This window comes from Aythya ferina (genome assembly GCF_964211825.1).
Source record: "Aythya ferina genome assembly, chromosome: 7".
NCBI classification, from domain to species: domain Eukaryota; kingdom Metazoa; phylum Chordata; class Aves; order Anseriformes; family Anatidae; genus Aythya; species Aythya ferina.
Genome location: NC_140302.1, coordinates 15,732,225 through 15,748,655, shown reverse-complemented (window position 1 = coordinate 15,748,655; position 16,431 = coordinate 15,732,225). Strand labels below are relative to the sequence as shown.

Genomic DNA, 16,431 nt, shown 5'->3' with positions numbered 1-16,431 from the left:
TGGCTTACCACAGTTCTTGGCTGTAATATCCACCATCTGCCACAAAATCAAAAAAAAAAAAAAAGAGAAACCTCAGCATGTTGACATACAGTCGTTCAGTGACTCTATTGCCGAATCATCTGATGCCAACATCTTTTACAAAATCTAGGCTGGCTGGCTGGCTCTTGGCACCAGCATTGCTAACCACCTGATTACAACTGACCAGACTCAGGATACCACAACATTAACCCACTCCAACAGCACTAAAAGACATAATAAAAAATAAAAAACACCTCACTTGTATCAGATACAAGACTTTAAATTACCAGAGTAATGTTTCTTGAAAACTGTATCTCCGCACACTGCTGGCCTGGAAGGCTAGTGGGATCACTTAAAAATAGACTGCTCAGGCAACTGTGATAAATGCTGTGCACAAACAAGAGTGTAAAAAGGTGCTTGCGGCTGTCCCCTATGGTGGAATAACACCAGCTTAAAAAGGCAGTTCACAGATTACTCTGTAGAAACTTTAAATACAAGAAAGAGGAGACAGCTCAGTTGTCTGTGATCCGTTTTGTGTCTGGGACGATTCTGCTGGCAAATGGCCTGGCTAACACGGGTTGTGTTAGGTGCTTCAGGGTTCACCTGGAAGAGGAGGATTATCTGGGAACATCACATAACAAAAATGTTTTGAGGGGCTCTAACAGCTTGTAATTGTTCATAATTAATGCATTTGATAGTTGCTTTTTTTCCTGATTTTCTCTCTTGCATTTAAAAAAATACATTAATATTTCCTTGGGCGTTTTTTGAAGATTGAAAGCGTGAGAGAGACTGCAGAAAGACGAGTAGTGGGCGAGCTGGGTGTCAGAGGCTATAAATGGATTTCCAGCCAACATTAGTAATTATAAGTCATTAAAATTAATTGTCAAGTGTACAGTTTGAAATGAAATATTTGGCTTCAGTATAAGCTGTTTTTAAGTGTTGTTAAACCATTACTGAAGCAGACCAGAACTGTTGTAAAATCTCAGCTATTGGACTCCTACATTCCTCTCCAACTGCACTAGCGCTAGGCATTCATTCTAACTACCACTGATAATCTGGAAACAAAACTTTCAGAGAAATCACATTTCAGTGAAATTGTCTCCGAAATGTCTACTTTGCTGGCCACAAATATATGAATTTGCTTCTCCATTAATGATTTTAAAGTGCTACTCAGCTCTTAAAAATAACAAAGTAAAGACAACGCCTTTTGTGTCAGTAAGGACTGTCTTGCTGTGTCTTTTCAGAGTTGTATTGACATCCCCAAAGAGACTTGAGCTGGTTTCAGTGAAGCCTTGATTTGGGTGTGGATTTTGAGGCTCAAGCACCACTTCTGGCACTTGGTTTAAGGAACCGTTAATTTGGTGGTGAGCACAAAAGGGAAGAAAACAACTTGACTTTTTTGTCCCCCATTCTGTTTGCAGGCCTAACAATTATCAACATCGTCTTTGAGCATATGTAATAAGGAAGACGGAGATAGTAAAGATTAACTCTCAATTATTTCAGGCATTCCTTTTAGAGCAGTGATTTCAGAGATGCTTTTCTCCACTGAGCAGAAAAGAAATAATTATGGGCCAAAAATAGTTATTGGTGTCTTATTCCCAGATGACAGAAGTGATTATGTGAATACATTTTCTTTTGGGGTTTTATAGCATGGCAAGGTTTACAGCATCCTTTGAAGCTCTGTAAGAAGTTGCTGAGTACATGGGCTAGCCGGATACAGTTCCAAAGAAGTTCTTAGTAAGTATAGATGGAAGGTGGTTACTTGGCTGTCCATGCCTGTAGGAGACAAAAGGCATCCCAGTCTACTCTGAACACCTACCAGGATGGCCTACTGGGTATCCTGCAGCTGCCATTTCTCACAGAATCACAGAATTTCTAGGTTGGAAGAGACCTCAAGATCATCGAGTCCAACCTCTGACCTAACGCTAGCAGTCCCCACTAAACCATATCCCTAAGCTCTACATCTAAACGTCTTTTAAAGACTTCCAGGGATGGTGACTCCACCACTTCCCTGGGCAGCCTGTTCCAATGCCTCACACCCCTTTCAGTAAAGAAGTTCTTCCTAACATCTAACCTAAAACTCCCCTGGCTCAACTTAAGACCATTCCCCCTCGTCCTGTCACCAGGCACGTGGGAGAACAGGCCAACCCCCACCTCGCTACAGCCTCCCTTGAGGTACCTGTAGAGAGCGATAAGGTCGCCCCTGAGCCTCCTCTTCTCCAGGCTGAACAAGCCCAGCTCCCTCAGCCGCTCCTCGTAGGACTTGTTCTCCAGGCCCCTCACCAGCTTCGTCGCCCTTCTCTGCACCCGCTCAAGCACCTCAATGTCCTTCTTGTAGCGAGGGGCCCAAAACTGAACACAGTACTCGAGAGCTGAGTACAGGGGGACGATCACCTCCCTAGCCCTGCTGGTCACGCTGTTCCTAATACAAGCCAGGATGCCGTTGGCCTTCTTGGCCACCTGAGCACACTGCTGGCTCATATTCAGCCGACTATCCACCATCACTCCCAGGTCCTTCTCTGCCTGGCAGCTTTCCAACCACTCATCTCCCAGTCTGTAGCTCTGCTTGGGGTTATTGCGCCCCAGGTGCAGGACCCGGCACTTAGCCTTGTTGAACTTCATGCAGTTGACCTCAGCCCATCGGTGCAGCCTATCCAGATCCTCCTGCAGAGCTTTCCTACCCTCAAGCAGATCGACACAGGCACCTAACTTGGTGTCATCTGCGAACTTACTGAGGGTGCACTCGATGCCCTCGTCCAGATCATCGATGAAGATATTAAAGAGGACCGGCCCCAGCACCGAGCCCTGGGGGACGCCACTAGTGACTGGCCTCCAACTGGACTTGGCTCCATTCACCACGACTCTTTGGGCCCGGCTATCCAGCCAGTTTCTAACCCAACGAAGCATGCGCCAGTCCAAGCCAAGAGCAGCCAGTTTCTTGAGGAGAATGCTGTGGGAGACGGTGTCAAAAGCCTTGCTGAAGTCAAGGTAGACCACAACAATAAACGTCTCTTACTCCATAAACAATAAACGTTTTGGATGTCAGGGCAGGAGGCAGACAAGTGGGAAATTCCTAAGTTTTGTTCTTGTCTTTGTGTTCTAGTGTGAAGAGTGCAGTGTGTAATGCATGTAATACCATGCACAACCTCAGCAGTGCAGAAATGCACTGCAATTAGAAGATAGTGGGCAGTAGTGCCTAGAAGTTGTTTTGGTAAAATATTTGAAATGAGGCTGTTTTGTGTAGCCAAATACAGTGCTGCTTTTTGCACTCCGTTCCAGTGATAGCCAGAAACTAGTTCAGGGCATGACATAGGTTGAAATAGCTGCTGATCTACTTTAGTATGTGTTGGGATAATCTAGTTCTGTGAGCCCAGACTCATGATAAAAGATGAATCCTGCCCTTTCTGCCTGTGAAACTGTAGGAGTATGGAGTAAGTGTTCTCTTCTATTTTTGCATGGCCAGTCATGGCACCTTAAAACGATTACAGCCTTTAGCTGCTTTGTGTCTTCCCTCCACCATCCTGCTTGCTGGTAGAGCTGTTTGAGTACTCACCTATGCCACTTCAGTTTAAATTAACCACATTAGCAAAGACCTACTATTGACCAGTCCACTGTTAAAGCTAATCTGGCTCATTTTGACAAGAGAGTCAGGCTACAAGAGCAGCAAAGAAGGATGGTGAAAAACAGATGGGGCAGTAACTTCTTCAGCTGGAACCAAAAGATCTGAATCCATGCCTCCTTGAGAGTGTGACTCATGGGGTTTGCATCAGAGTACCTTATACACTGGAGGAGGAAAGCTTTAAACTACATTCTGACCATGCTGCTTTTTACTGCATTAACTAAAAAGAACATTCTGCAGCTGAAGCAGCCAACCCGACAGAGCTCTTTGTTTCTCTGCTCAAACAGCAGTGCTTTCTGGTGTTCCCTCGGGGTCTCCTTTGCCAACTGCCTAGTCTTAGTATGTGATGTAGATCTGTGTTTGTGGTATGTGTGTTTGTATTGTCATTCGATGCGATATTGTGTCAGATACTGCTATTTCTATTTCATCTATGAAATACATACCTTTTAAGAAAAACTCAACAGACAAGAGAATGGTTTGAGGGCAAACTCCCCTCTACAGTTTCTACATATCTCATATATGACAGCTGCACTTAATGTCATTTCTTCACCACTCTAAAATCACAGAGATCTCTCATTTCTATCTGCAATTAGAACAGGATTATTTTTTTTCACCTGATTCTGATTTCGCTTAGATCAGAATAAATAAGAAGTAGCTGCACTGAAGAGAAAAAAATATATACTAGCTTGAGACTACTGTGAGCTTGGGAGGTGGTGACAGTCTCAGTCTATTTGCTGTTGAAAAGTAACTGATGTTTTATGGTCCTTTGCTCCTTGCTATTTCCTCATCTTCACATATATTCGATGCCTTGATCATAAACATAGAGGACAGTTGTTCTTTCTTGTATAAACCGCTCTCTGAACTCATGCTCAGCACAAAACCTAGCTGAGTGTTTGCCTTTGGAGGCCTGCCCAGTGCATCTTCTATACTCACTGAGTCAGAAAGGGACTGTCTTAACAGCCTCATTTTACATACGGTTACAACTTGCTCTGAAGTTTTAACCACCCAGAAGCACACTGGCAAGCTCCTGCCTCCCAGGCAGTTTAAATGTAATGATTGACATTCTCTACGCATCCAAGAAAGTTTCCTCTAAGAATGCATGTTAATTTAATGGAGAGCAGACCATTTTCATCTCGTTATTCAGAAATGGCCTGATTTCTGCCAGGCATGCTGTTTGAATTTCTCAACTGTTACCCAGCTATTACAGCTGGACCATCCTGCCACAGTTGTGTTGTCTGTCATCCCCTGACTGCCGCCAGTGATAGCACTCACAGCACAGTTTCTTCCTATTTCAGATTCTCATCTTTGTATACTGAAAACTCCTGTCTTCTCCACTTGTGTTTATGGACTTAACATTCGCTGGTGAAGCAGTCATTTTTTCCCAGCTAATGTCAGTCAATATCTGTGAAATTCCAGCTTGTATGTAGTTCAGGTTTCTCTAGAAAAGTATTGATGTCAGAAACATACAAATTTAAAACACCTGTTTTCTATGCTCCCCTCCATTTCCAATGAAAAGCATTTGATTTATAGATTTAGTAGTTTCATGTAAAGCCCCAAACTCTTTTCCCATTTGGTGCAGTTTAAAGAAAATCAGTTATCAGCTTGGCTTTTTACCATCAGTCATGACTGAGAAGCCAAGAAAGAGCTTGGTAATCCATGAAAACAGAGTCTGTTGCTCACCAGTATTATCCTCGGTTAATCTGTGACATTATTTTTCATGTACCTGGTTTTTAATCTTCAGTGAACCAATATTATTGCACAGAGTAAGATATTTTTGCCATCTTCTAAAACTATACTCTGTTTCACACTGAAGGAAGTATTTTGAGAAGGAACATGGATTGAATGAGAGCATCATAATTTAACGTGGGATCTTTTTTTCCACTAGTAACCAAGCTGAACAGCAGAAGTGTATTCGGCTATTGAAAGAAAGCTAGCAAAACATTATCTTTGAATCAAAATTTGTGGTATGTCAGAAATTGGTACCAATGAGCTACATAGTTTCAAGGCTAGATTTGTACTGTGAAGGCCCAAGACCTGTCAGAGCATGACACAGAAACTTGAAATGGTGGATGAAAGCTTTAGAACGCTCTAAAAAGAACATATTTCAGCTTACTGGAATTCAGATTTTCTTGGGTAAGTCTCACTTTCCCTCTGCAATTGGATGGGGAAAGGAGATACATCTGAAAGACATTAAAACAGGATAAAAGTGAATAAAGTATTACCTCCAGAATGACAGAGTGGAGTTTTAAATTATAAGAAACTAAGTTTACTTTTAACATCTTGAAACCTCTTCTAAATTTAAAAAACATATTCACCTCTGCCGTAAGTTCTGTCATGCTTTCAATGACAAAAGTTTCAGCCAAGATAAAATGTTTCAGAGATAAGAGACTCAATCCATAAAATTTCTGGTACCACTTGTACTTAACATTTCCAAGTACCTATGAACAATCACCTTTTTAGGAGTCCATTTGTTTATATTAATTTAAAGATGTACTCTGGTTTTCAAAACACTCAGCTCCAGCGATTTCTGGTTTTCTAAACCATGCATGCTAGAGGTTTTGTTAGTTACAACAGTTAAGCAAGTGCCCTGACTGGGAGAGGTGCTTGGTTCTCTGTATGGTTTGCTGTTGGTTTGGGTGTCTGAGCATGGGGATGGGTGCCCACTGTTTTGCAAGTCTTAGGTTAAATTTCCCGTAATCAAGGGCAACAGATGTCATCTAAGCTTCCTCATCAGGTAAAAAGTTCTCACTTTATCTTCTCTATGAAAGTCTGTAACTGTGAACATAGGTAACATTCGTTTGCTATGTGCCTTCCCCTCTTTTGAGAACAACCTGCACGGTGACAGTTGTGTGGGGCTGTGGCAGTAGCCGGTAGGGACAGAAGGAGCTCTCTGCTGTAGGGAAAACTGCTGCTGTGTTTTATTTAAAAATATATGTGAGGCATTTGAGGTATTTGAGGAATCAGGATTCTCTCTGGAAAAGAGCAAAGATACTGGTAAATACTTTTGAGGTCACTAGTAAACATCAGTCATGCTAATTGTTGATTTACTTGTTGAGAGCTGCCCTGAGGAGAAGGACCTGGGGCTGCTGGTTAACAAGAAACTTGTCATGAGCAAGCAACGTGCGCTCACAGCCCAGGAAGCCAGCCACAACCTTGGCTGCATCAAAAGCAGCGGGGCCGGCAGGACAAGGGAGGGGATTCTGCCCCTCTACTCTGCTCCCGTGAGGCCCCACCTAGAGGCCTGCATTTAGTCCTGGGGCCTCCATCACAAGAAGAACATGGACATATTAGAAAAGTCTGGAGGAGGGCCACAAAGACAATCAGAGGGCTGGAGCACCCCTCCTATAAGACAGGCTGAGAGAGCTGGGGTTGTTCAGCCTGGAGAAGAGAAGGCTCTGGGGAGACCTCATTGCGGCCTGCCAGTGCCTGAGGGGCCTACAGGAGAGCTGGGAGGGACTCTGTCAGGGAGTGTGGTGGAAGGGCAAGGCGTAATGGTTTTAAACTGAAAAAGGGTAGATTTAGAATAGATGTTAGGAGGAAATTCTTTGCTGTGAGGGTGGTGAGGCACAGGACACGCTGCCCAGAGGAGCTGTGGATGCCCCATCCCTGGAGGTGTTCAAGGCCAGGCCGGATGGGGCTTTGGGCAGCCTGGTCTGGTGGGAGGTGTCCCTGGCCATGGCAGGGGGGTTGGAACCAGATGGTCTTTAAGGTTCCTTCAACCGAAACCATTCTGTGATTCTGCTTGAAGCCACCGACTGGAGACTTGAGGTAAAAACAACAGCAGCAGCACCCTAACTCAGCAAGTCACCTAGGCACAGTGCTGCATGTAAGCATGTACACACAGCTAGGCCAGCATTTCAGTGCTCTGCTCCGTGACAAACTGATGCACTCAAAAGATAACCATTTTCTTCCTTCTCTCTCTCTCTCTTGCTTTGTTCCTAGGCTTTCTCTCACAACTTGTCTACGACCGGCCAGTGACCGAGTGCATCCGAGCTGGACATTACGCAGCCAGCGTAATTATCAAGCGCTCAGGTTGCACCTTCCCAGAGAAGCCCGACTTCCACTGATACTGGTGAATTGGAGGGATCAACAGTAACTCCCATGTCGCCGTGGGATCGCTGCCTAATTTTTCCTCCTTCCCTTCCCTCACCTTTCCAATTACCTGCATCAACGCTTCTGTACTTCTGTTCATTTTATTCTAAACAAAATATGTATTTCTATGGTGTGTTTCTTTCCGTACCATTACCATGTCTCACTAGTCTTAACTTTTGGAAACAGTGATAAGTGAAGCTTTTTCTCCCATTCATCTGGAAAAAAAATGTTCTCTTGACGCAGTTTAAAAGAAAATCCCACGTATATGACACTGCTGATTAACACCAGTAAAATATTTCTATTGAATTACCTAGTTTTATCTAGCTGTGACCAAATCCTACACAACGTACTTGAAATCAACAAACCTGACTTTGTGTGTAACGTAATGTTGTAAACCAGGAATAGTTCTTTCTGTATAGTGGAGTCACAGTAGTGTTAAGACCACTTTTGAATATCCCAAGATTTTCCTTAACTGTTTGAGTGTACAAGTGCTTTGAGTGTACATCACATCCAGCCCAGCTTCCATGAAAGCAAGTAGCTATTTTGTCAGTAATTTAAGGAACGTGATCCAAAGCTGGTGCCGTGCATTCAGTGTTCTTACACTGATGCCAGTAACTTTGGGTCTGGCACTAACGTGAGAGCAGGTCCTGGTCACCATGCCGTAACTTCACATTGGGCTGTCAGGTGAGCCAGCAGCTAGGTACATGCGGTGATTTCAGGACAGAGGTGTGAGCTGCTGATGAAAATAAACATACAGCTAGATCCTGTCTCCTCAATGTGAACTCTCTGGAGGCTGTATTTAATTAAGGTACACATAGTGAAAATGAGGTACAGAAATATTTATGCAGGATATATTGACAGGATATGCCAAACGGAATCTCTGAAACGCACATTTTTAAACTTTTAATTTACTTTGGATAATTAAGCAATATGGTGGATTTTATTTGTATTTACAGTATTCAAAGAGGTGATCTGATACTGCATTCATTACTTTGCTATGTAATTTGATACCGATAAATAAAAAAATTGTCGTACAGTAATTCCTGGTTTTGTATTGTTATGAATCCGGCATTCCTCCAAGTATCGTACTGAATCAGAAGCAGGAAAAGGGCTCTTAACCCACAGTACATGTTAGATCTCTGCATTTGATCCATGACTTTCCGTGTCCAGGTGGATGTTCAAGAGTGAGCTCAGCACTAAGGAAGGAAGGAAGGAACATCAGTGTTGTGTTTATATACCACGGGGAAGATGAAAAATTAATGGCTAGGGTTCATCAAAGAATGGTAAGCCTGCACAGTCAGGCTTCACATTTTACTGTAAAGCGCAGAACAAGGGACACACAGAGATCTATTGTTATCACACTGTTGGTGCATTGCATGGGGAGAAATCACAGCTGTGGTCCTGATTCCCTTCTTTCTTTGGCCCAGTACCTGGTTTGATGCATAGGAGAACACGTTCTGTCTTCTTAGAGACACCTGGTGGGATTCCTGCAAGTATATCAAGAAGTTTCAAACCAGTTGAAAATCCTCATGGGGCCATGGAACCCTATCATCGCAGGTGCAGATCGCTGTGCTGTGAGTATGGACTGTTCTTCAAGAACTTGGGCTCACAGTTTCTAGGCGAAAAGCATTGCATGCACAGGCCTTGTCTATCTGTGGAGCTACTCGTGAACAGCTTTGTGCAAACTAGACTTGGCTGGTTTTTCAGCAGTACTACTCTCAAAGAACTTCGGACTTTTCACTTCTCACATTCTATCATAGGGGAGAGGGAGAAATATGCTGAAGTGAAAATGTAAGAGAAAACGAAACTGAAAGAGGCTACAGTACGTGGTCTTCAGCCTTTATGGGTTGATCAGAATAATGTTATTTTTTACATCTCACAGTTATCATTTAATCCTTTAAATTGATATATCCATGCAGTATATTTTAATCAAGAAAATCTGAGAGGGGGAGGAAGGATGTGTTGCAGTCTCTGCTTTTAATGTGTGGTCACGTATGCCACACCATCCTTACTGCATGAATTTGGCTGTCAGTAAGGAAAGACCAATGATCTAGTGGTTAAATCTGCTGTTCCTTTGCTCTGTATCAGTGACACATTCCATTCCTTTCGTAAAAACTTTATCTATATCCTGGACAGATAATTATGTCTTATTTAAATTAGAATTTAAATATGTAAATGTTTTCTGCTGTAACAATGGAAATAAAAGACAACATAACTAGTGAAAAGGAAGGGAGGATATGTAAAGGAAGGGAGTCGTAACATAGGGTTTTTTTTCTTTCTTTATCTAGGCCGTTTCTTGTTTTCAATTCAGGATGCAAGAGAGCAAAGTCAGAAGTTCTGTTCTGAGCTTTTCCACTGACATGCTTGGTGAGCTTGGGCTCCTGACATTTGGCTCTGAATGTCAGCTACAGAGCATAATTTGAAGGCAGTGGGAGCAGCTGAGGAATAAACTACTACCCAATTCATGGAAGGGCATCTGAGTCTGACCTGCTCTATTTAACCATTCATTATTTCTCCAATATCTGTCAATGGATATGCCTTGATGATATATGGATACTTAGAAATGTATTGCCAAATCATGCTAAATAACTTGAACCTGTGCTGTCAAATTGCCTGGTGATTTCATTGAGAATTCTTTTCAGGATCTATACTCCTCTCCTGCTTCTCACCGATGAAGGTTTTTTTTGTGTATATAATGGATAACGTTGTCATCCTTAATCTTCTTTTTCACATCTATTTTTTCACTGTTGTCCTCTACCAACTTCTTCTGCACAGGGGCGCGTTAGAAAACTGGACTTCCTGAAAACCATATCATTGAAAGAATTGTCTGCAAGTGACATGCCCCATTGTCTCAAATCCCAGATGGGAAAACTGAAGTGAGCCTGTCACTGAGCTTGAGCCATCACTCAAACCCAAAGTTCTGAGCTGGGATACTTTCAGAAAAAACAGTAATGGAAATCCACCTCCATTAGCTGCTGGCCAAAACATGTTACCCTCACTCAAATAAAACTTCTATTTTGCTGGAAATAAGAGTGTGTCTCCTATGCATCATGCATTTTAGGCTTGATTTCATACCACATGAAGTGTATTCCAATGCTGCTGAAACCAACAGGCAAGGAAATTGGACAGTTGTTCACAAAGCCACATGCTAAAGAGCTGAGAAGAATAAGATCTGGGAATCAGGAAATAAAGGTTATGTTTCCATTTCTGCAAGTGATTTACTTTGTTATTTGGGGCAGATCGCTTTGCTTTCTGAATCCGTTTCCTTCTGTAAAGAAGATGGTGGGCTCAATAAGGTGGTAAACTCAAAAGATGAAGCTGGTAGGAATTTGAGTATAGCAGTATGAGCCACGTCTCAGCCTGTACTCACTGCTGATCTTTTAGTTTTCCCTTTTGTATATGAAGTTAAAACTGTTTACCATTAAAATAGTGATAGCTGTTACTACTTGTTAGAGGGTTAAGACAAGGAAGGCAAAGATGAAAAAAGGAATGGAAAAAAGCTTTACTGTAAAATGTGCTACATGAAAATGACAATAGAAATGCACAGTGTTTTAAGATGACAAGTCTGGGAACAATCTTTAATTTAAAGGGTCTTATCCACAGTTTTCATAAAGAAATGTTAATTAAAAGTGTGATGACATGTTTGGGATTTAAAGGAAATCATTCTGCGAAGGATTTATAGCAATCACAGCTCCAGAGCATTAGGATTACAGATCCTTGTGCTGTTCCTTTTCAGTGATCATGTGATTGTCCTGTTGTTAAATATAGCTTCCATTTAGTGAATTGAGACAGGCATGGGAAAGGTAGGGATAGTTTCCCTCTAACCAGCGGGATTTCAGAGGTGTTGGAGATTATACATTTCATTAGTTTTTACATAAGATCAAAGGGAGAGAGGAAGTCTTAATTTGGGCACCAACTGCTACAGCCTGAAAGTCTTACAGATTAATGAAAAGTGAACATGTGCAGTGCTAACTGCTTGTATTAGAGCATGAGCCTATTGTTTTATATCTCACTAACTCATTGTTCTCTTCCTGGAGATAATTCTCACACTTAAGACCTTCTGAGATAGTTCTGTCTATTGTGAATAGTTCAGCAACCAACTGGCTCAGAGGTTATTGCCTAAGCATCTTTCCCTTGGTCTAATCCCCTGCAAGGGTTTTTCTGAGCAGTGTTGTTAATCTAAAATGACTGCTAACTGACTCCTGTGTCAAACATTATTCATTATGCGCTTTAAATGCTTCCTGCAGAGGCCAAAATAAATTTTGCTTTTTAAAAGCAGACCACAAGGAGTGCCTATATAGGATACCTCCAAAAAGATTAGACTAAAAATAGCAGTTAAGATGCTGAGGACACACACACACACACAAGCGCGTGCCACTGTACTCCAAACAAAGCTTCACAATTTAACCAGGGACACACAAAACGTACAAACCTCAGTCACCAAAACCTATTTTCACATAGATATGTCTATAAGCTATTCCTGTGGGAAAGAGCACACACCCTTGCAGGGCAGGAGAAATGCCTTTATAGAGCAATTGAATAACCTACATTATTAGAAAATTAAGGCCAAATAAACAGAAATGTAAAAAGCAATAATTCTTTTGTGTCTTTTTTTTTTTTTCCCCAGGTGTCACTGGTGTTGGCATAAAGGGAGAGCTTTTTTTGTGTCAGTGCCACTGACAGGCCTTGCATGCGTAATGACAGTATGGGGAGAGAGACAGACAGATAGATTTGAATAGCAATAAGGTGGGTTTTCTTCCAGTGTGAAAAGAGCATGGGATTCATGTGTACTGAGATGAAGTATAGCCTTGCTGCACAGTGCAAATATTTAATGCTCTTCTAACTATCCCCTGGTTATTGGAGTGTGACAGTTAATAGCCATCAGCTGCCAAACCCAGTGAACAGTTTGGGTCCCTAAAAAGAAAATGAAAAGTTAAAAAATGAAGCCAAGTCAGACTAGAAACCTGCAAATCATAAATGTGCTATAGCTTAGCAGGCAGATCATCTCCAAAGTTCAGAGCAATGTCGACCTGAGCTGCTTCTCAAATGAGAGAAGGACCAAGTTCATCTGTCTTCTGGTCTGAGCTTTGCCATGTACTTGCAAGCAAGCGTTGGCTGGGCTTCCTGCTTTCCAAGGCCCTGTTACTCCCCAGTGATGTTTTTAAAGGAGACTGAATAAAGTCTGGAATGAAGAAAAGCAAAGCATTAGCATTACTCTGGATCAAATATCTCAAGCCAGTGGTGCAGCATAAATGCATAGAAAAATTGAAGAGCTCCTGAACTAAGTATGAGAGAAATCCTGTGCTTGGAAGTCCTCCTTCGCTATGGTGCCATGGAAATGTTAACATTGGTGTAAAATATTACCCTTAAAGAAGTATTACTGTGGAATCATAACAGCATATGGGAGTATTTCAAAGAACAGATTCAGCTTGAAAACTACCCGTCGTTCCACATATTTTTCTTAGTAATGCTAGAAGTAACACTTCACTGTGCTTAAAAATTGCTCTGTTTTTGAATGTCTCTTCTTTGGGTCCTTGGGAATATGCAATTTCCCTCTGCCCCTACATGTTTGCTGGCAGTTCTCATCGCGTGTCTGGAAGTGCCAAATGCAGGTGGTCAGACAGCCTTGCTCTCCAGGCTGCCTCCAGAGGAAAGGTTGGAGCAGGGGGCTGAAGCGCACCCGCAGGCACCTCTTCGATACAGGGAGGAGGCAGGAAGGCTGTAAGGCTGTTAGCCATCTAAAACAGGAGCTCTTCTCTGGCCTCTCCCCTAGTTTGTGTGCAGTTTTCACAGAAATGGAGGAGGAGGGAAAAGAAATAGCAAATAGGCAAATATATAAAGCAGTGAAATCTATATCCATCAGAAAAATGACTCGGGAGTTAATTACTCCCATCTCAGTTTCTTAAAATTACTTGGGTTGCAAGCTAATGATGACTCTCTTAATATTAATTAATACTGGTGATACTGCAACAAATCCCGTTGCTCACCTGCTGATTGGGTGGCACTTCCTTTAAACTACACAACCTTTTGCTTCCAGTGGATTGATCTCTCCCCTGAAGTATTGCCCCACAAACACACTTCCTGTCCCCAGTTAGTTTAAAAAAAAATAATAATAATAATAATAAAAAAAAAAATGTAGGTTTCTTAAGGGGTGAAAGAGTTACCAAGATTTTCCCCAAAATTAGATTAGATTGCTATTGAAATTCTTGATCCCACTTTGGATATATTTTCAGGGTTACCATCTATTGGTGGAACTATTAATGGCATTCAAGTAACTAACAGTATTTCATAGAATCATGGAAGCATAGAAAATCCCAGGTTGGAAGGATCATCGAGTCCAGCTCCTGGCTCCACACAGCACAACCCCAAAATCAAGCCATGCGTCTGAGAGCGTTGTCCAAATGCTTTCTGAACTCCAGCAGGCTCCATACCATGACCACTTCCCTGGGGATCCTGTTCAATTTCTAGGGTTCTCCCATAAATCTCTCACATGGATAGATGTATTTTAGGCTAGCCTGTCCTAAAGCACAGCCAGCTGCTCTGGCTGTCTTGCAGGGTAAGGACAAAACAGTTTTCTATTCATCTCCCAAGGTCAGTACAAAAACAAACACATTTTATATCTGATAGTGAAAAGCAGTCATCAGTGCAACATTTGCATTCTGTAAGTGGCCACAGATTTCAAAAAATGAACACCCTGGATTTAGGAAAGGTTGTGCCCAGATACATAGTGAGTTGTGTGTATTATGAATACACACATGATACATTTAGTTGCCTACAATTAGCAGTAAAACAGCCTCTTGAGGCTTGATGTTTGTTATGCACCACAGTGTTTCAGGACAATGCAAATTCACTTGCAAGAAACAAGATTTTTAGCACAGAACCCAGCAAGTTGAGCTTGGGAAAGGAAGAAACTAATTTGGAAAGACTTGTCATAGTACATTTACTATAGAAATCTATGCCAGCTCAGAAGTTAGCCCTTCTACCCCCCCCAGCAGCAGCAGCTTAAATTGGGCCGTAGAAGGAGTCTCACAGAGGAGGAAGATATTTGTGTTTCCCTGAGGCTCAGAGTTCTGCAGTGAAAAGACGCCTCACATCTTGTTGTCTCAAAGAAAAAAAGATAAATTGCCGTGTGTCTGGGTATTAACTTGCACAGTATCGGCTGTAGATTTGCAGTTTGGGTTGACAGGCAGAAGTACTGTATCATTCCAATCATTTTTTATGTGACATATCTGCACACCTCTGCCTGACACAGTGTTTGCTTGTCCCTCTTGGTCCTGCCTGTAAAGTCACAAGTAGCACATTTTATTGATCCCAACCTTCTAACTTTTTCCTAATGTCCTCATTTTTCTGAAACAGGAAGTTGGGCAGCGATGGGGAGGACATTGCTCCTGTACTTCTAAACATACCTTCTAAGACAATTAGTTTCCCTCAAGACACTCTCACACTGCACTGAGCTGACGATGGAATTAAAGAAGAACTTCTTGATAAAAAGGCTAGTGAGATTTTTAATGATGCACTGTTATTTACGCCCATGTTTCATGCTGTAGGGAGATACCGACTGTGTTGAAACAGCAGGCAGCCCTACCAAAGGACTAGCCTCTTTCATTGGCTTTGATTCTTGTTCTTTAATTTTCCTTAGACACATCCTGCCCACATGCTAGTCCATTCTGATGCTGGGATACTGAATGGGATCTCAGTGCAGGGCATTTTACATTGCAGCTCCATATTGCATCAGATAAACTTGAGTCGTATACAGAGCAGCAAGGATCATAAGGTTTACTTCCTCTCCAAATACTGCTGGCAAAAAGGAAACAGACACAAATGTGTGTTGCACAGATCTCTTGCCTCTCAATTCTGCTCATTTAGCTCAGCTTAATGATTCTTTTTGGCTACCTCTTCCCTTCCAAACCATAGCTGTGAATATTCATCTTTAAAAGTAAAGAATCATAGAAGTGGGCCTTCATACAGGACTCTTGCCGGCTGCCACTCCTGCTGACAAAAAAGATTGCAAGAAGCAAGAATTTGAATAAAGGACAAACGTCACATATGCTGTGTGCTATGGAGGACAAATGCTGAATACAAAATATGTTTAATTGCTGAGTTAATTATCTCACTAAAGTCTAAATGTTGTTTTTCAGCACTCCTCCCCCCCCTCCCTCAGTTGTTTACTTTTATCAGTTAGAAAATAAAAAAATCAATGTCATGAAAAACATAATTATATTCCTACTAATCTGGAGTGTTTTCTCATTTGAGTACTGCAGTCTGATGCGTTTTATCACTTTTCATCAGATTATAGCAGTGGAAATTGCCAGCTAAAAGCTACAGCTCTAGAGCAGAAAAGGGGAAGAAGAAAACCCACCCCAGAGCCATGTGCCTTGCCAATCAAATCTTGTTCCTAATGGCAAAGCTTCTGTGATTTCCTTTCTGACAATACATGAATAGCTAGTGAATAATTGGTTCAACAGGAGCTTCATTAAAGTCCAAGAGAGAAAACAGGATCTTTCATGTGAATAATTTGGAATGATTGGTAAAGATGAGGCATTATTATAGGATTGCCTTCTGCTCCACAGTCAGATATACACAGCCTCTTCCTTGCTGAAGTGTGAAAACATTTTGTAAATAGTTCTAACTACTCCCAAGTGGTGGGTGATCTTGCTACTTAGTGAGATGACTTTTGGTTGCTACTGTTCCTGCATTAAATG

At 41.9% G+C, this 16,431-nt stretch overlaps 1 protein-coding gene across 2 annotated transcripts in view; it reads left to right on the top strand.

Moving 5' to 3' along the window:
* The window catches only part of ADK (adenosine kinase), a 278,828-nt gene extending 270,059 nt beyond the window's left edge, over positions 1-8,769 (top strand). For both annotated transcript variants that reach the window (XM_084526511.1, XM_084526512.1), the window contains exon 11: positions 7,580-8,769. In XM_084526511.1, coding sequence (XP_084382637.1) covers positions 7,580-7,704 — 125 coding nt within the window. In that variant the 3' untranslated portion in view covers positions 7,705-8,769. The remainder of the gene's footprint in view (positions 1-7,579) is intronic.
* Positions 8,770-16,431: the final 7,662 nt, after the last annotated feature.